This window comes from Vairimorpha necatrix, chromosome 8 (assembly GCF_036630325.1).
Source record: "Vairimorpha necatrix chromosome 8, complete sequence".
Lineage (NCBI taxonomy): Eukaryota > Fungi > Microsporidia > Nosematidae > Vairimorpha > Vairimorpha necatrix.
The window spans coordinates 742,705-764,233 of NC_088823.1; the positions used below are offsets into that span (position 1 = coordinate 742,705).

Sequence of the window (21,529 nt, forward strand, 5' to 3'; positions counted from 1 at the left end):
AAAAGAACGACAAAAAATAATCATTTAAAAATACGCACCTATTGTATAGCGTCGTAAAAAATTATAATAGAAGACAAGTAAATATTGTAGAGGAAAATTCCGAGTACAATTTAATTCCACATCAAAGAACAGGTAGGCGGATGTAATATTTCAAAAAGATTTTTGCAGAAGATTAAATCTCAAATCAAAATGATAATATTTTATAAATTTTCTAGGGTACTATAAATATTGGAAAAAATCTTGGGTTACACAAAAAAATTATCAAATGGTCATTTATAATGTAGAACATTCATTTTTTTTATTAAACAAATTCTTGTTCTGTTTTTATAGAAATATGTCTTATATTCAATTCCTCAAATTCATTTATCACAAATACCTAAAACAGTTATTTTAAAATTTAATATCGGGGAGGGGGGAAACTATATTGCCTAAAATCTTTTTTTACATTCAGTTATGTTTTTTTTCATTAAATGTTATTTACAATAAAACTAATTATTCTCCCATATAATATACGCAAATGTTTTTTACTTTATAGAGGTGATATTATAACTTAAAAAACTTTATATAATTTTTTTTCTTTAAATTATTTATATAGCGACTCTGTTATTTGTAGATTTAAATAAATAAATAAACGATAATTATAATGAAATTAAATTTTTTTTATACTACTTTGATTTTGGAGAGTAAATATATTAGAAAACACTTTTACGACATAGTTTAAATATATAAAGTGAATATATTTAGACAAAAAAATATTGTTTTATAAACTTATTAAATAAATTATATTTACATGCAGCTAATATTTATTGTTACTCTCTAAAAATGACTTGAGATTGTTATAACAATTAACGATAAAAGTTGAAAGAATTTATCTTCTAAATAGGTATTATAATACGATATAAAATCATCTGTGTGCGTATTTATTTCTATGTCAATCATTAGTTATTTTCCATGCGCACAATTATATAAATAAAAACTCTTACGGATTATTAAAATCTCCAACTAATTCTCCATTTGAATATTGATGATTTTTGTTTATTTCCATTTTTAATTTCGTTGCAGCTAGAAGAATTCGCTTTTTCAAAAATGTTTTCTTTTGATAAAAAATTGTTTTTTAACATTTTATTTTTTACAGAATTATTATAATGCTCTGTAGAATTGTTTCGTCTTGGGAATTCGCCTCTTATTTGATATTCTAAGTTTGTATCAAATTTTTCAAATACAAATTCATCACTTACCTCTATTTTTCTTGAATCAATATTATAATTATTTGCAATTTTTTTTTCATGTTTTGTTTGTGAAACATCTTCTGCTTCAAATGTATTGATATCATTTTTCAATACAAAACTTTCATTATGGTTTGACCTATTTAAATATTTTTTTATAGTTTTAGGCCCAGAAAATTTTAATAAATTGTTTAGATAATATGCGGGAATAAATGGATTTGTTTGCTCTCCAAAGTATTTATAAGAATTTCGAAATTCTAGATTATATAAATTTATGCTATCATTAAAAACAATCGGTTCACTTGTCACGTATGTGTTGACAGTTGTTAAATCCTTCGATAGCATTAGATCTATAAAAATTTTTTTTTTCTCCCATATAAAATTTTTGAGACTACTACATATTCACTCTTTAAAAATTTATTAATCTTATCTTTATCATTAGGATTCAAAATTTTATAACAATTTAAAAGATGTTCCAAGGTAATTTTTTCTTCAGGTGTTATCGGTTCGAAATAGTATGGGGCAGTATTTTTACCTAGTTCCGATCTCTGATTATAAGTTTTTATAGATTCTTTATCACAATCTATATCAACTAACTCTGTGATTAGATAGGTCCCGGGCAAAATATTATGTTTTAAAGTCATGAATACATCCGCATTGTCACTATTTGGAACTACAAACAAATACGTTACACAAAGCATTGAAATATTACTAAAAAGAAAAAACATCATGGGGCAATAAAATTTATTCATAAATAAACAATTAATTTTGTTTAATCAATATTTTTTTGTGTGTTTTACGAATAATATAAATTAAGTAGATCGTTGAAAAAGTATGAAATTTCAATTCATATATAATTATAGATAAAGTGTTAGAAATATTTGTTTCATGAAATCAACAATATTAAAAGATTACAAACAAACATTATATTATTCTTATCAATGTTTTTGGGATCCAAACAAATCATAAATTTAAAATATTCAAAAAAAACTCAAATAAACAGACTGAAGTTTTTGTTAATAAACAATGAAACTCTTGGAAAAATTAATAAATTTAGTTTTACAAAAGCATTTAGATTAACGTCTAGCAGTCAATTTAGCAAACTAGAGAATGACTCATTAATAACCAGATAATAAAGTTTATTTCATTACTGTTGTATTATTTAAAAATTTATATATTTACCTTTTTATTTTATGAATAAAGATCTTAAAAATAAAAATTTTTATCGCGAAGGTCATTAAAATTAAAATTTTTATTTTTTTACATACTTGAACAATTTTTAGAACATATATATTTACAATAAAATAAAAAAATAGTTTGCTATTTTTTTCTAACCTGAACAGAATAAAATGAAAATTACGTTGTGAACATATATAAATTGTAAATTATTGTATTCCAATGTTTTATTGCGCAGTGCACAGTCTGACACACTTGTTTGCAAAAATATTCAAAATTGAAATACAATATGTTTTTTAAATCGACATAATTGATCTGTTTTACCTTACTAATTACTATAACTTTTTATTATGTTTTAATGAAAAATTAACCACTTAGATAAAAAAATTGTAAATTTGTATTTTCTCATCTTTGGATAAATTAGGTAAAATTATGTTCTTTTTTTAATAAATATATTTGGTCCTTTGAGTGTTGCTATTACATAGAATTGAATTAATTATATTTATTTAGACATTTTTTTATATCATAAATTATCCAAAGAAGGCTCGTTGTCTATTGAACACTAGTTCAATATTTTATTTTAATATTCAGAGGGAATGTTTTCAGCAAAATCAGTAAAGTGATAGATATCTGTATCATTCAAATTTATCTTATAGATCATACGTTCCGGAGAAAATATCAGTCTATCACTCGTTTTATAATATTCGAGATTTAAATTTTTTGAAATTTTAATTAAACTAACATGATATTTCTTTCTCAAATCAATTTGAAGTGTTGTTCTTAGAGTTGTTTTACTTTTATTTAGCACGTGTGCCAGATAAATTACTTCGACATCATTACTACTAAAGTTTTTTAAATTATTCTCAAAATTTTGTTTATCTTCAAACGTCAATTCTTCAAAAACATATGGATTATTGCCTATTTCAAGTTCGGTTTTGTTATCGTATTTTTTAATAATACCATTTATAGTATGATCTTCTTCCATTTCAGAAATTATAATCGTAGAGTATTTACAGTCGTAAATATTATCAAACATACTTATGTATATTTCCGACTCATTTGCATTCTTTCTGGCTATGAACAGAATGTCGAAACATTCAATAAAGCACAAATTTAGAATATAGAATATCATGGGGGTAAAAAATATCAGCTTTTAAAAAAATATAAATTAAATTTTTAATTTTTTTGGGTATTTTAATTGTGCTTAAAAATATATGTTTGAAGAGTAAATATAAGAAATAGACTGAAATTTAAATTTTTGATCAAGAGAAATTTAATTTCCTTTTTTAACATAAATTGGAATGATAATTCTAAATATCAAGTAAAACTATATTAAATATTCGAATATTTATATAATCTTTAATTGACTTTTGACAATCAAATCACAAAAAAAGGTTAAAGAAACTCTTAGCTTTGCAAAAACAATTACAACAATTGTAATGTTTTTAAATTTGTAGAAAGAACCATGCTTATCCTTTAATTTAAGCACTTTATAATTCGAAGGTCCTTATATCTTGGATTTTAGTAAAACTAGGTACACTTATATATAATTGACAAAACCAATTGTAATTTAACTCAAATATAATCGTAGTGCATTAAGTTCATACATGGGTAAATATTGAAAACGTGTCGCCTCTTGCACGTTAAGCAATCTTTGTCTCCACAAAAGTTTTTTGGTTATACTTTATTTGTATTTGAAATAATAGTTAGAAACAAATTTTAATAAGTTTCCGTTTATTTCCGGATTTAAAAATAGGATTTAAGCATTAAACGCATCAATCCTAACAAAATGACAATTGCTAAAAAAAATTTTCAACAAAGACATTTCATTTTGTGAATAGTCTTGATTCATCTACGCATTTTGAAGAAGTTTTAAGCAGACAAGTATTTTTAACAAGTTATTATAGCATAATACGAAAGCCTTTTGCAAATACATAACCAGGGTTCAATTTCGGAATTTTTTTTATTTGTGTTGACAAATTTTAAATGTTTGTAAATGCTACAATAATATTTAATTGAAAGGATAAAAACATAAGGAGTTACAGGTGAACATACGTTTAGCTTAGAATCCATCTTAAAACAAAAAAAAAAAATTCTACCAAAGATTCTTCAATGTACTTAAAAGACTGGTTTGTGCGGTAATAGACTTGCTTGTAAACCACAGATGAAAAAATTTGAGCCAAGATGATATATAGACAAATATATCACAATTTTCTAAGACATATCTTGTAGGCTTTGTGTAACGCTGCCAAATATTTTCGGGGAAGTGGTAAGTATTTACATAATGCAAGCTGTTGATGTGATGGTTTATTAATAAGGAAAAGAGATAAGAAATAAAGTAACCTAAGATTTTAATGTGTATTAAATTCTTCTTTGTTATTTTTTGCACGAGAAAATTTCTCTAATGATACAATTTTTTAGACTTATTATCAACCGGATTAGTTTTAGTTATCAATGCCTACAATTAGATATCTGCATTGAAGGAACAAAACAAGATTTATGATAATAATTTTACGATTTCAGCTGTAGATTTTTTTTTTTCTCAACCTATTACTTGATAAAAAACAATCTTATGTAATGAAATTTGGGTTTTCTGTAAAACAATATTTTTTAGAGGTATTAAATAAACAAATTCTAAAAATTCTGCATTTTTTAGAGAATTTATACTGAATAATACGGAAATTTCGAACTAGAAATAAAAAGCATGAATGATGATTTTATGTCTGATTAGATTTTGTTCTATGTGCCACATTGAAAAAATGTAATATAATAACGTCAGTATCAAAAGGTAAATACAATTTAACCTTAATTTAAATACTTAGTATAATTAAATTGATAAATTTTGCAAAACAACAACAATGATTGTATAAATACACTTGATTTATTATTTTTTTTTCTAATATATTTGCTAATAATAGTACGAAATCATATTTTTTTTTTCTACGTTAACTTCAGTATTTTATTTTATGGTGTATTTGGCCAAATGTGATTAAAATGAAGAAAATAGTATCATGTTACTTTTTATATATTTTTAAGATCATATATTACGCCTGAAAATTTTAGCATTTCGTCACAAAACAATGCCCCAGTTGACAATGTGTTTTTAAAATGGAATATCAAAAAGGCTAATTATTTCATTTATCAAAAAAGCCGTAATTTGAGTTCAAAAAAAAACAAAAATTTCTTAATGAGCTTATGGTTAAATCAATATTAAAGTAATATGTAAACTAAAATTTTGGTTAGATTTTTAAGAATTTTTAATGTAATACATCACACAAAGATCTTAACCAAAAGACAGCTAAGTATATCTAAATTTCGTTTTTATGACATATATCATAATACTGAGGAAAAGGGACGATCTAACGCTAAGCAAAGAGTATTATTTTTTATACATTTTCAGCATATAAAATATTAATTATAAAATTATCTTCTGTATACGAACACATACTTCTATTTTTTTAATTTTATTTTTTGTAGATTTTGTATACACATTAAATTATCTACGTATGGTCATTAGATTTAAAATTGTTATTTTGAGTATAACTCGATAATTATTTGATCCTATTTACCTGAAATATATTAACAACGATGTACAACAAAGTAAAAATGTGTCATATAGATTAAAAATACGTAGTTCTAAACATAATTTCTTCTTTGTTATAAAATCTAATAAAATCAATAAATCTCATTTCAATTAAAATATATTTAAAAGAGGAAAATATTATATTTTTTTATTTGTTATAATGTTTAAATAAACAAACATTCAAATGCAACTTATTTATGATACGTTATTTAATGATGAGATTAGTTAATCAAATAAATCAGTTATTTTGTGATTTTTTAGTAAATATTACAAAAAATAATTTCAACATCCTCTTAGATTATAAGTGATAAAAAATGATTGATAGTCGATGGCAAAAAATTATTTTAGGTTTATAATCATTTTAGGAATTTTACAATAAAACATATACTTAAATTAAAATATACAATTATAAACTTCTATTGAGCAACAAAATTCTAGTTTACTTTCATAATTAAGTCATATTGAATTTTATTGAATCTTTTTGATTATATATAAAAACAATCATTTACATATCCCTATGTTTATTATGATTTTCTACCTATTAATTGTAGGTTGTTCGGATATTCTAGATATTTACAGAACAGACGGTAGAGAAACAGATACAATTTATATTGCTCTGTCAGATATATCGTGTATTGGCAGTTATTCAAAAATATTTTTACTTACAGAATTTAGGGAAACGGATAGTAATCATGAATTTTTTCAAATTTTTGACGGAAGATTGGGAACAAACTATAATACTTGTGCGTATTGTTTTGAAGCACTAACTCAAGAGGAAGTAGAAAATTATAAGTATTTTTTAAATATGAAGCATGCAACTAGCGACGTTAATGCACCAAGAAATCTAATGAATATTTTCAATAATAATAAACTTATCATGAAAGCGTACTTCCCAAAAAATAATACAAAAAAAACAAGTTTATATATTGGTGCACTGCACGTCTTCCAAGATCAATCTTCAATGTATTATTCTATAAGTGCAAAGCTCCAATGGTATGGTCATAATTTTTATGATAAAATTGTATGGTTAGACAACCACAGATATACTTCTAATATTAGAGCAGACTATATTCCAACTCAATATAGAGAAAATTTTTTTAGAATGGGGAAATATATTCATTTCCAGAATTTTATAAAGAACAGACAAATGAATGAATATGAATCGAAAAGTATTTTTTTAAAAATTACCAAACAATCGCCTAGGTCAAATCTTTGCGGAAATCAATCTTCAAAATTGACCAAAGATTCAAAATCAAAAAATATATTTAAAAGTATATTTACTTCTAATAGAAATTAAATAATTTTCTTAAAATCGAAGACAAAAGTTTATTATTAATATATAAACGAGCATTATAGAATATAAAATCTGGACAAGTCATGCACTATTGAATTCTCACTTTTCAAATAAACTTGTCAATAAGTCGCAATTTAAATGATTGGCATCTTTTTTATACCATTATATTCTAAAATTTAAAAAAATAAAAATTTTTATTTATAAAATATACATACTGTCATGCGGTAAACTTACGCTGACCATCAGAATATCCACTCATAATGAATTCTGCTTTTGTCTGGTGCAAATGAGATATTTGACACTTTCAGTAATTCAAATAGATATGTTACAAATATGGTTTCTACGCATATTCGTACAACTTTTGTTCTACTTTTATTTCCTGCCCAAAATGCTATATTTTGGAAAAAGCGTTCACGAAAAGTATTTAAGCTAATTGCTTCAATAAGGGCACAATAGTATTAAACAATTATCAAACAAACCTTTATCTTCTAAAAGCCAACTATTTCTTGTCTCGAGACCAACTCGGCAACACATACATTATGATAATGTCCTTATATATTCAAAATCAATGTATACTGTTCTGTATATTCGGGACTTTACAATTTTAAAATAGTTTTAAACAAAAAAAATGCAATATTGTAAAAGATTTATTAAGTTACTTTATCATTAGTCTTAAAAAGTTATAACACAGGTTTCCGCGGGATCGCTCATGAAATTTGGCTCTTCATAGACTTTGGTTCTTGTATGATTATTTATGTTTTTCTCCAAATTTTCAGTTTCATTCCCCTTTGTCGACATCACCTCTTTTACAGTCGCCATATTTTTAGTGCGCCTACAGCTCTAGTCACATATTCCTCTTCTGCATCCTCCTGATCGTATCCTCGTCGTCGTTCTAGAAAGATGGACTCTAAATTTCGAAAAATGTAATATAATGGAGCTTTGGACCACTGTGGTCAAAAAAAGGTATTTAAGCAAATTTGTCATTTTTTTACCCCAAAAATGAAAAGTCGAAAGGAAGAGCTCATGGGCATTTTCACAACTGGAATTGAAAATAAGGCTGTAAAGTGTCTAAAATGACGTTCTAAATGTAGATTTACAAATAAAAATAATTTGTATTATTTATATTTGAAAAACATGTATTATTAAAATTTCTTCATTAAAAGACATACTGTTTCATTATAATAAATAATTATTTAAACATGTTACAGGACTACTCATAAATTAAAAGATTATTCTGTTATGTATAAAATTGCTAATCATTAAGTAGAATTTGCAAACAAACTCAAAAACTCACACACTAACTGTGGACTGATGGTTTCCCATCAGTCCGAGAAGAATGTTTTAGACTAATATTTTTATTATTCTTCATACCCTTCTGGGCATGATTTTCTTTTATAATTTTAGGCGGGAAAATATCACCAATTTCCCTCCAAAAATTATACATGTAAAGAGGGAGAATACTTACAGCATGGTATTCTCAGATCTCCAGGGTAATCTTAGTATCACCGGAGATCTGTCCCCTGACACTCCCCCTTTCTTTATCGGCTCCCAGGTTTCTAGTTCAAAGTCCATCTTCTTTAGGTCTTTCCAATTCACCGAGAACACTTCATTATTAGGGCTTATTATTTCATATGCCCCTTTCTTACCCACCTTAGTTATCGTGTATGGGCCCTCGAACTTACTATCCAATTTATTTTTAATCTTGATGAGTGGTTTTCTTCTTAGCACCACGTCTCCTATCTGAAGTGTCTGTTCTTTAACATCCTTTATTTCACCTTCTCTGGCCTCTCTCTCGGCTTGTAACATAATATCCCGAGTATGCTTTAATCTTTCAAATATTAAAAAATTATCTTCCAAATATAAGGTTTCTTCTTCGGGATGTTCCCATGTCATAGGTTTTCGTCCATATAATAGCTCAAAGGGAGAGAGTCCTGTTATTTTTCTGGGAGAAATTCTGTACGCGTATAGAGCCAGTTCGACGTATTCGTCCCAGTCTTTCCACCTTCCATTTATGATCTTTGCCAATTTGGCCACTAGTGATTGATTGGTTCTTTCTACCGTGCCATTACATTGTGGGTGGTAGGCTGATGTAAAAGATTTTCTTATTTTAAATATTCTACATAGTTCTTTGACCGTACTGTTTAAAAATTCAAGTCCCCTATCTGAAAGAATTTCATTGGGTGGGCCATGTCTACATATAATCTCCTCGAATATAAATTTAGCCACTGTTTTAGAAGTCTTATTTCTTACGGCTTTCGCTTCGCACCATCTTGTCAAGTAATCTGTGGCGACTATTAGATATATTTTACCATTCTCGGACTTAGGTAGAGGTCCTACCATATCAATTCCTACCAGTGAGAATGGATCTTTTAGGCGAATCCTGTGGTGTTCTCTTGTTATTCTTTTTGAATTGAATTTTAAACATACCTGACACTTTCCAATCACTTGTTTTATTTCCTCATACATGCCTTTCCATTTGGCTTGGTCAAGAGTTAGAGTGTATGTTGGGAGAGTGCTTCCATGTCCACATTCTTCGTGGCATTTCAGTATAAGTTCTTTACGACTCTCGGGCGATAGTTCTCGTTCATTTTTATATTTTACTGTGTGAACAAATCTTGTCAATCCGTCAGCTACAACGTTATCTTTTCCTTTTATGTATTCGATGTCATAGGAGTAATTTTCCAATGTGAGAATCCATCTCATTAGTCTTCCTGTACTTTCTTTATAACTTAGCAGCCATTTGAGTGCTTGATGATCAGTTTTAATGGTAAAAGTATTTGTAAGATAAATACGGAATTGAGATATGCTCCATATTATCGCCAGGCATTCTTTTTCGGTTACTGTGTAATTGATTTCAGCTGGATTTAGTTTTCTTGAAATGAAATATACAGGCATTTCTGTCTCATCGTATACTTGCATTAGCGTTGCTCCTATATAAAGGTTTGATGCATCAGTGTACAAGATAAATTTCTTAGTGAAGTCGGGTAGCTTTAAAACGGTAGAGCTCGTAATGATCTCTTTTATTTTCTTAACACTTTGTATGGCTTCTTCCGAGAATTCAAATTTTCCTTTCTTAAGGCAATCGTAAATAGGAGCCATTATATCTGTGTAGCTCCTTATAAATTTTCTAAAGTAATTTATAAATCCAATAAAGGCTCTGGTTTCTTTAAGTGTTGTGGGAATTCTCAAATTTAGACATTTAGTCTGTTGTTCTAACGGTATACTAATACCAGTTTTATTTATCGTGTATCCCAAGAACTTCACTGTATTCTTTCCGATTTTACATTTTCCGCAGTTGACCCTCAGTTTCAGTTTGTTTAGTATTTTAAAAACCGCTTCTACGTGTATTAGGTGCTCTTCAATTGACTTCGAATATATCATTATATCGTCCAGGTAAACTTGTACAAATCTATGTAAGTAAGGAGATAATATCGAGTTCATTATTTTCTGGAATGTAAAAGGTGCATTTACCAGCCCAAATGGCATTCTAACCCATTGGAAAGTTCCTGATCTACTTCTGAAAGCTGTTAGATGCCTATCTTTTTTTCGAATTCGTATTTGATGGTATCCCGATTCCAAGTCCAAAACTGTAAATATGGACGCTCCTTGAAGTTCTTCTATGGTTTCTTCTACGAGTGGGATTGGGTAAATCATCTTCTTTGTAATTTTATTGAGTCTCCTATAGTCTATACAAAATCGTGTATCTCCATTCGGTTTTTTTACAAGCACTACCGGAGAAGTATAGTCTGACTCACTACCCTCAATGAATCCTTTACTTAGGAATTCTTTTACTTTATTTTCGATTATTTCATTTTGTTCCGGCGATCTTCTAAATTGAATATTCTTTACCTCTGAAAAGTCATTTGTTATTTCAATCGCATGCTCAATGTCTAAGCACGATTGTTGATTATTATCAGAAAATACATCGGGATATTTTGAAATAACTTTAATGAATTTTCCCTTTTCATTCTCTGTCATATCTTCTTCTCCAACATCTGCTATTTGAATTTCGGATGCTTTCGCCGTTGTAGTGCAGATAGACTTAGTTATTTGGGTACTCTTAATTTTATCCAGTATTTTATGTAAGTTTAAGTTCAAGATATCTACTAGGCCAATTATTAGGTCTTCTGGTAGATTATTGACTACGTGTGCCTTCAAGACTTTTGTTTTTTTGGTCTTAGGATTTTTTACTAGAAATTCTACTATCCCTTCTGACTTCACTATACCTCCTATTCCTGCTATGGTCATCGCCTCTTTTTTTGGTTTTAACCCTAATGCTTGGGCTTTATTCCTATTTATGCAGTTAATTTCGGCTCCGGTGTCAATTAGCGCAGCAATTTTTTCTTTATCTGAAAAAAGATTTATCCTGGCTCGGATATCTGTTGAATTTTTTTTTGTTTCCACTTTACCTATTTTCAGGAGTAATGATGAATTCGAATTTATCTGAACTGATTTCTTGTTTATAGTTCTATATTCTTTTTTTTCCTGTAAAGGTGTTTCCTGTTGTGGCTTCCTAAATAAGTTTTTTCTTTTCTTTATGTAATTATTTATAAAAGTTTCTTTTTCTTCTAGTAGTTCTAATAACTCTATCCAGTCTTGAGTATCGTTGACTGGCTCCTTTAAAGCATCCGGAGAGTTTCTTAGTATGGCAATCTTTGATCTTTCAAAGTACTCTGTGTTTCTCTTAGCATACCTCTTTAGGTCATAAGCGTAACTTATAATATCGCTTTCTTTTGGACCTTGAACATATAGGTGCATAAACATATCAGTGTTGTCCTCCACTAGTTTCTCCTTTATATATTTTTTTTGGAATTGGGATTTGAACGTCTCGAAGTCTGTTATCTCTTCGCCCTCGAAAGCCTTATACCATCTCAACGCTTTGCCCTTCAGTTTGGTTTTGGCAATATCTAGCGTCTTGGCTTGTGAATAAACGTCTTCAATTTCTCTGAACTGAGATAGAAAGTCTTCGGCTTTACTTAGATCTTCGCCGGTAAATTCTGTCCATCTGTTTTGGAGACATAGTTTTTTCATGTAAGAGCAGATGTCCTCGATCTCATTCATCTTATCCTCTTCACCGTTACCACCAATGTGGACTGATGGTTTCCCATCAGTCCGAGAAGAATGTTTTAGACTAATATTTTTATTATTCTTCATACCCTTCTGGGCATGATTTTCTTTTATAATTTTAGGCGGGAAAATATCACCAATTTCCCTCCAAAAATTATACATGTAAAGAGGGAGAATACTTACAGCATGGTATTCTCAGATCTCCAGGGTAATCTTAGTATCACCGGAGATCTGTCCCCTGACACTAACATTAACAAATATATATAGTGTAAAGTAAAAAATTAAGAAATCAGTAATAGACCAAATAGAAACTTCAATTACTCGCCATTTGTATGATTTATGTTTAAAATAAACATATAGATGATTTATCTATAATAAATTTAATATTCTTTTTTGTCTTCCTTTTTTTCGTTTTGACTTTACAAAAAGAGGGTGTTTTTTTAAAAAAATATTTATAGCCAAAAAACGCATATTGTGGGCCTGTGGCCTAATATAATATTTAATTTTTTTATTAATTGTTGGCCCCATACTGCCTTTCAATGATGTTGCTTCTATCATCATCTCTTCCACCTTAAACATTTGTATTAATATTTTAACATTAATGCAAACAAGAAAACTAAATGTTAATGTTTTTCACTTTGGAACAAATTTCTACAATATTCTTTTGTTCGTTTATTTTTTGAGATTCGACATGCGAGGAAAGGACATCTGACATGCATGAGCTAGATATCAGACGCTTTTCATTTTTTTTATCTTTATAGTTGTTATGCTAACATTAACATCACATACATTGCTTTTGCTTTATAAAAATAAATTTTTTCACAAAACAAAGAAAAAAGATTTTCACACATTCTAATACTTTGTATGGTATATAAAACCTCAAATCCCGCATAAATTATTAAGACGATTGCTGTAAAACTAAATATGGAAGCAAAATAAAATGAAAAGAATATAAATCAAAATTTTTAGCCTTTAAATCAAGATAATAAATTTATTTTTACGTTAAAATGTTAAACGCTAATAGGTAAATAATAATTAAGAATCTTATTTGTGTAACGTAAAAGATTGTAATACAATAAAATGATATAACCATCAAAAATAAAAAAAAGATGAGTATTTAATTTTCCTTAATTCTCGTGTTTTCTTCTATCCATTGTTTGCCTGTTTCAAGAACTTCATCGCTAGTAGTACATTTGCTGTATCTTTCCATTAATTCGCCATTTAATTTGAAAAATTCATCGCCATAATTAAAATCTTTAATTATTTCATAAGCTTCTTCTTTAAATCCACAAATATACAACCCGCAACAAATTGCTTCAACACAATTAAGTTTATAAGCCTTTCCATAATTTACAGGATTACTAGCAACTACAAATGGTAAGAGTCTGTTGTGTCTTTTCGGAAGTTTACGAAAATCAACTTTGTCTAATTGGGCCCATGAACAATCTATCAATCCAAGGCCAAATTTTTCAAGTAATGGTCTGTCACTTGGAGAAATGACTGAGACTGCATTTGGACTTAAAATAATACCATTAAAATATCTTTTATGAGGATAACTTGTTATTTTACCCATTTTGACTAATTTTCTGCCAGAACATCTTTTTGGATCACATTGATCAAATTCGTAAATAATTTTGTTAACAGTCATATGAATTTATGGGTAAAAACACACAGTTCCGAATAAAAGAAAGCTTGTTGAAGCAACATTTTTAATTTGTATTATAGTTGAATTTAGAAAATATCATTTTCGGTTACAACATAATCTAATGAAAAGATAATATTTCAAATAATTAAAGTCCAATGTTTAAGAATTCTTTTATATCTAATAATTTCTGCATTGATGTTATTGACAAAATTCAAAATAGCATAGAATTCTTAAAAGTCTTTCTTCTTTCAACAAATCAAGGGTAAAAAATAATGGATTTTTTTGTGAAATTGCGCAACTTGTTCTTAAATTGAATTATTTACAAAATTCATTTTTCGAAATTACAGTCATTTACAGTAAATACAAGACAAGCAACTTTATTTTCAAAGTCTAAGCCTAGATGTAAAGTAAGGGAGCTCCTAAGCCGACCTCATTCTTAGGTACAAAGAAGCATAAACAAATCATATTTTCACATATTTTTCATGAGTTTTTAGTAAATTTCTTCAGAATTTTTTAAATTGCATATATTTCTTAACGTGTTCTACTATGATCTGTATTATTATAGTAATAGTTTTATAACGTATAATATACATTATTCAGTCAAACTTCTTCTTATTCGTATTATCATTATGCCAAGTTCTAAGGTAAATCTATATACATTATCTCTAATTAATAAGTTGTTGTAATTCGGCGATTAGAGTATTAAATAAAGATGAGAAGCATCGTAAGTAAAAATTTAAGAATTTCCCAATAACCACGACATCAAGCTTTGGCAACTGATAAAATGTTAGCCAATTCTGTGTAAATATAATTTAAAATTTTTTATTCTTTTATTATGATGATGCAGTTCCTTGCCGACCAAGAAAATATTGTATATTAGTCAATATGACATCTTTTTAATTAATAGATCTTTAAATTAAATTTCATAAGTATAATTTCCGACTTCTTATTTTTAATATCATTTTATGTAGTATTAAAATATTATTGTTTTGAAAATCTTAAAAATGTATAATATTGGTCAGTAATTAATGGACTTACTGAAGAATTAAACTCAAAATCATTTTAAAAAGTGCTGTGTTAAAATTAACATTGCATATTATAGTTGAAGAGAAGATAGGGGTTAAAATTAATGATATTTTTTGAATATGAAAATGATGTTATGTGTATAACAATGCTCTAGGTGTTTTCAAGATATTTTGTTGCTTTTAATATTGAAGATTATATACGAGAAACATTTCACGTGTGTAAAAAATATTGTAGTTGTAAAAAAAGTGTAAAAAACAGTTATTGGTGTTTTTGAATGAATGAAAATATCATTCGTAAATATAATAGTTATCTCATACAGACTTATATTTTTGCAATTATGATTTTTCATTAGATTAATAACCAAGATGAGAGGTTAATTAATTTTGAAGTTTAAATTATTAGAAATAACGACATTATGTTTAGATATGTATTTAACTCTTTATTTAACTGTATTGTGAAAATTAATATTTATTGTATATCATTTAGTTTGGAATATATACAAAAATTAATATTTGAACGCAAGGGGTTACGATCCGCGGATGATATTATACATAAAGTTTTCTAAATAAATCAATTCCAATGTTTAATTCTTGTGAATTTTAAGAAAGTTAAAAATCACATACTTTTTTAAATGATTTTTTATCAAATGACAAGTAACTTTGAAATAGAATGTGCATTTAAACATGAGAAACCTCTGTTCTGGACATTCTTTCCAATGCGATTACATTTGATGTTAAGAGACTCTGGATTACATAGAAAACTCTCTAGAGTTTCCTTAAAATGATTCGATTGGATACCTTATAATGTACATGGCAGTGATAGAACGTTTATTATGTGTATACATATATATATATATATATATATCATATATTTACGTATTTAATATTTTTGTTTAAGTTGTTTTAACAATAAAATGTGTTACCATAAGGAGAGCTGGTTATTGAAGAAGGCTTTTTATTAGAAGAAGAACTATATTTATTTGGCATGTTTGTTCTATTTAAGATTTTTTTGATATTTATTCGAAACTGAAACTAGCATGTTTCAGATCATATGATTTGTTTCATCTTTCAGTTTTAGTCTGATTATTGGCGTGTGCAACACAGCCGGTAACAAAATGAATTTTAATTTTTTACATTTAGTTATAAATATCGAAATTTTAAAATTTAATTTATCTTTACTATATTACGATCTTATATATTATTTTATCCTTTGTCTAAGTATATTATCTTAAACGTAAAACAGTGAAAATATGAAGAATTAAATATTCTTTTTTAATATAAATTATAAGTGAATTATGAATAGTTTTTGTATTTTTTCACTTTTAAATTATATAGTATCCAAGCCTGTTCACAATGTTAAGAACATGAAACAAAAAAATCAAAAAAAGTTATATAATTTCAAAGTATAAAATGACAATTTACGATCTGAAGATTTTTAAATTTTTCTTTATTATTCTTTTGACAAATTCCAATAGGTTTATGATAGACTGATTAGTAATTATCGTTTATACATTATTATATATTCGAATTAAGGCAGACACCGATCGGCTTATAACAATCTCAGACGACAAAAGTCTCAAAAATACATCCTGAAAGCATATTTCATCTTTAAAATCTTTTAATTTATTGTTTTATATTAACAAATTAAATATTTTAATCGATAGTCGTTTCTTGTAAAAATAAAAATTAGTATAGGATGTTGGTACGACAAAAATACACAAAAGAAGTAACGAAAAATTCACTAAATTTTTTATATAAAATCAAAAATTAGTTATAATGGAATTCAAAAAGAAGAAACGTTATAAACATTGAATATTATCTACCTCATATATAAAAATTAATACTAAATTGTTTAATTAATGAAATGGCTAGGCAATGTATAATTCTTGGAATTGATAACATGCTTCTCTATAAATAAGTTTATTGGGTTAATAAGACTATCATTTTTAACACTCGTAAAATTAAATAAGTTTTCTGATGAGTTGTAGTTGTATTTCAAAAGATTTTCAATAGTGCTTATACAGTTTTCATAATTATATTTAACCATAAGATGTTTTATCTCATATGGGCAACTTTTTTTAAATCTTAAATCTATACCATTAGAAATTAGAGTCCAGATATAAATATCATTAGCGATACTTAACTGACTTCTATCCAACAAACTAATTTTATAAACAAGTATATAACTTTTCCAAGCCAAAGACATTATAAATCTCTTTATAGGCAACTTTCGCTTTCTTATTTTATCTTTAGTAAGAAAGGCTTTTATATATTGCATAAAATATTTAGCATTTCTAAAATCTATTGTTGGACCAATTTCATTAAACCTGACAAATATTTTTTTCATTTTTTTGTTAGTAAGAAAAATTTTATACAAATTTTTTGAAACTGTCTCGATGGATTCCATTTTTTCAGAATTAATATGCTCAATGGCGTCATTTTTATTGTAAGATATATACTTATCACGACAAATAAGAAGTTGATCTATCAAATTTAGTTCCTCTTTAGCTTTAATTGTATTTTGTTTTCTTACCTGATCATTAAACTTATTTTCAATAATGATACTTATAGACTTGTTATTTTGCGTTTCTTCCATTGGGCTTCCTGATAAAGCGTAAGATATAAAAAATAATACAAATAACATGAGGGATTTAAAAATTTTGTTTTATATATATGAAATAAAAAAGCAGTATAAAAAGAAACAAGAACAATAATTTTTATGAGCAACCTCTCATTATGAGGAGCTTTAACTAAAAATTATACTTAATTCGTCATATCATTAGTTTAATAAATTCATAATGCATCATGTAATGTACTAAATGATTAAAAAATCAATCTAAAATAGAAAGTTTTATGTATAATATAAAATTAAAAAAATTAATACATGCTTCTTTAATCTATATTTCTTAATTTATAAATTTATATTCAAAGATTGATCCAAGAGTACCATTTAAAATTGAATTAATATATATATTCTATTATTGATAATATACTCAAAATAATTGTTATGTAAATACATTCATTTTAAAATTAAAAAATAATGGAAAAGTGATTAGCCTGAGATATTTATCAATATTTATTATGTAAAAAACATTTTATATCAAATTTAATTATGATCTGTACAAACGTGGAGTAAACAATGATCATAGATAAATTATAAATGTAAACTAAAAAGTTTGAATAAAAAACCCAAACTAGAAAGAAACTATAAAACAAAATGACATTGTGATTGTATTTATCAAATAGTTCTGTGGAACCGTACAAGAGTTTTATCGATTGACAAAAAAATATTGTTTTTATTATGACTTATAGATCAGTCTTACTCATGTTTTATTCTACTTCTTATGTATCCTTGAAGTTACAACATTTTTGGATTACATCTATCACTTTTGGTTTTCTCTTGCTATTCTAGCAGTCCGTACCAGTTTAAAACTATAGACTTTATAGTGTTTTATTACAAAATTATAAAACAACCATCAAATTACTTACGCATAAATCATCTATATGTGCTAATGTTGTGTATAATATATTTTGTGATTTTTTTGCTTAAATATATACATGATTGCTTAATGTGAAAAAAATAAGTCCAGGTTGGCATAAAATATTTGTAGAAATCAAGAAAAACAATGGTTATATGCATTAGTTAACATGTTTTAAAGATAAATATATGTGATTAAAGCAAGGAAGTGTCTTTTTGTTTGATATATATTAAGATATAAATTTCCTTTTCAGCTAAAAAATATTTACTATTTTTTTCTAAAAAATAAACACAATAATATGATTTGAAGCATACGAATAATGTAACTATTTTTTTGTAAATACGATTTAACTAATTTCAACATGCACACGAAAGTTGTATTTGAATTATATTTATCTAAAAAAAACCCTTTGAAATGTTTTTAATATTTTCAATTTTGATATATATTGTCTTATAATTTATTTATAATTATCTTTTTAGTAATATTATATATATTTGTTAGTATTTTTGTATATCATCTTAACAGTCACACAAATAAATTAAACGTAAGATTTAAGACCTGAAAGCGCAAACCCCACATAGAATTATATCGAAATCGTTTGTTTTCCAATATAATTTTCATTGCAAACGCAATTTTTCATATAAAAACACAAGCTTATAGTATAAATTAAAATAAATTTTTATTAATCTTATACAAGACAATTAACTTCAATAAATAATTAAATTATATTATATGTTGATTTTTTATATAAAATAAACGATTATTTAAAGCTAAAGGGTTTCTATGTGTATAAACAACAATACCTTTCAAGAGAGAATAATGAAACTTGTTTAAGACATGTTTTTATGCATATAAAGAGGTTATTAAGCAAACTATAAATTAGTAAGAAAATATAATAAAAATTTTGTTGGGTGGTTTTAATTTGTGTATATTATTTAAATTTATATGTTTTAGATTTAGATATAAACATGTCAATCAGACATGGGCTTGATACTGTACAGGAGGGGATATTTGAGAACTCAATATGTGGATTTCGGGAGGAACTCCGGGTACTTTCAGAAGAAATTGTGAGTATAGCTTGTGAAAAGTAATTAGTAAGTAAAAAAATTATATTATACCCCAATAAAATATTTTTATTAAATTTTAGATCCAAAATATTCTAAAATTATGTTAATATATTTAACATTTTCTATTATACTACAAAATAAAAATTATACATGCAAATTGAAAGAAGATTGAATCTAAGTTTTAGTAATATGCTTTACATATAAATACATGAGTAAGTATATATATTTCGAGTGTTTTAATACTTTATTTAACATAAGCACCTTTTTAATTATTTTTTTACACTACAATTTCTTCTGACTTGTCTAAAAAATAATAATAAAGAATTTATTGTAAAAAATGCATGATACGATCAATAACGTCTTAAATATAATATGCTATAGTTATGTGTCGTTGCTTAAAAAATAATGTTATTTTAATCCTTATGTTTTTAAGATCCATATTATTTTTCAACAAAATACAACATGTATTTGCCAACTCCGCAAATGACGTCTCTATCGTAGAAATATCAACCAACAGAAATCTTGATGATCGTAAACAATGTAAGCGAGTACTTTTCGAAGAAAACCCAATGTTGATACTTGAAACTTATAATTTACATGAAGCAGAATCTATAGCGAAGATTATATACGAAGTTTTCTTAGACAAATTAAAATTTCCAATACATGTTAAACTCGATTATACAACGAAAGATACAAGATCGGAATATAAAATATTAAAAAAAGATTTAAGGTTCTCTTCCTATTGGTATTATCTCAATAATAATTCGTTTACATTATTGTATAATGGTAAGGAAAAAATTATTTATGAAATATTGAGTTCATTTGCCCAAAAAACCTCTAAACTTTATGATTTTATATTATGTTGTCATTTCAATGTGAAAAAAATTAATTATTTTGAGCTTAAAGAAGTGATCTATATTTTAATGACGGTAAAAATGAGAAATAGACCAAGTTACAAGGTCGAGCAAGTTTTTGATAATGAAGATTATAAAAATCTCTTAAATAATATAGGAGATATCTTTAAAAGTGATGTTACTAATTTCGGAATAGAAGAGGATAAAGTAAAAAAAACACAAACGGATTTAAATGAAATCCCGCAAAGGAGAATGAATCTCCGTCCTTTTTTATTCAATCCTTCGTTACTATTTAACCCCCTGCATTTGCTCGTAGGTAGAATTTAATTAAAATTCTTTTCAGTAAAACTGAAAATTATCAAGTTTTTTGTATTATTCTAACATATTTGTATATTTGCACATAAGTTTGTAAAATTTTCTTTTGTCATGTTAGTTCAATATATATAAAATCAAAACGACTGATAGGTAAACTGCCTCAGAATTATTTTTTTCTATATAAAATGTTATATATCCTTATTATTTTTACCCCTCATTATGGAAAATAAACACATGGGGGCGATACCAGAAAATGGGTCTACAAAGGAGGACCGTGGCCAAGAGGCTAGAATATTATTAAAAGAGGTTAAAAGGATTGTTTATGAGTTGTTTTTAGAGAAAATTGATGAGTGTGGATTTAAATTAGAAATTTTTAGGAGAGGTTCTATTTTATTGAGAAATTTTATTGTTGAGAGGATCTCGCAAGAGAGTAGTTGGAAGGAAATTGAGGAAAAATTAGAGTTGCTAGCTATTCAGGAGGAAAAGGAACAAGTGAGAAAAAAAGAATTTGAAGAGTTGTCCCTAGCGTTATGGGCTAAATTTGAGGAGAAGAATAAGTTGTCTCGTGAGGAAAATAAAAAGAATATGCGTTGCTACAATTGTGGGAAGTTAGGCCATAGTGTTAGATTTTGTAGGGGAATGAGGCGAGATTCTGAAGACAGAAGAAATAAAAGTAGTTTTAATTATGTTGGTAAATGTAAAGTGCAATTAGACTTAGAGGGTAAATGTGATGACGATTCCAATTCGGACAAATGTGATTATTATAATGTTGATGGTGGGAAACGTAAGAAGAAAAAT

General features: G+C 26.6%; 6 protein-coding genes across 6 annotated transcripts; 2 read left to right on the forward strand and 4 right to left on the reverse strand.

The window, feature by feature from the left end:
• Positions 1-989: 989 nt before the first annotated feature.
• Positions 990-1,957, reverse strand: VNE69_08107 (putative SP-containing protein; the record flags this gene model as incomplete). Its single annotated transcript, XM_065474424.1, has 2 exons — positions 990-1,559; positions 1,622-1,957. The coding sequence occupies 2 exons, from the start codon at positions 1,955-1,957 to the stop codon at positions 990-992; spliced, it is 906 nt and encodes a 301-aa protein (XP_065330496.1).
• A 1,025-nt stretch (positions 1,958-2,982) lies between these two features.
• Positions 2,983-3,534, reverse strand: VNE69_08108 (putative SP-containing protein; the record flags this gene model as incomplete). The annotated part of the gene is made up of 1 exon (XM_065474425.1): positions 2,983-3,534. The coding sequence occupies one exon, from the start codon at positions 3,532-3,534 to the stop codon at positions 2,983-2,985; it is 552 nt and encodes a 183-aa protein (XP_065330497.1).
• Positions 3,535-6,502: 2,968 nt separating this feature from the next.
• On the forward strand, positions 6,503-7,282 carry VNE69_08109 (putative SP-containing protein; the record flags this gene model as incomplete). The annotated part of the gene is made up of 1 exon (XM_065474426.1): positions 6,503-7,282. One exon carries the CDS (start codon positions 6,503-6,505, stop codon positions 7,280-7,282), a length of 780 nt encoding a protein of 259 aa, XP_065330498.1.
• A 6,181-nt stretch (positions 7,283-13,463) lies between these two features.
• Positions 13,464-13,994, reverse strand: VNE69_08110 (aminocarboxypropyltransferase TSR3-like; the record flags this gene model as incomplete). Its single annotated transcript, XM_065474427.1, has 1 exon — positions 13,464-13,994. One exon carries the CDS (start codon positions 13,992-13,994, stop codon positions 13,464-13,466), a length of 531 nt encoding a protein of 176 aa, XP_065330499.1.
• Positions 13,995-16,868: 2,874 nt separating this feature from the next.
• Positions 16,869-17,660, reverse strand: VNE69_08111 (uncharacterized protein; the record flags this gene model as incomplete). Its single annotated transcript, XM_065474428.1, has 1 exon — positions 16,869-17,660. One exon carries the CDS (start codon positions 17,658-17,660, stop codon positions 16,869-16,871), a length of 792 nt encoding a protein of 263 aa, XP_065330500.1.
• Positions 17,661-19,984: 2,324 nt separating this feature from the next.
• On the forward strand, positions 19,985-20,743 carry VNE69_08112 (uncharacterized protein; the record flags this gene model as incomplete). Its single annotated transcript, XM_065474429.1, has 1 exon — positions 19,985-20,743. One exon carries the CDS (start codon positions 19,985-19,987, stop codon positions 20,741-20,743), a length of 759 nt encoding a protein of 252 aa, XP_065330501.1.
• Between the last annotated feature and the right edge of the window lie 786 nt (positions 20,744-21,529).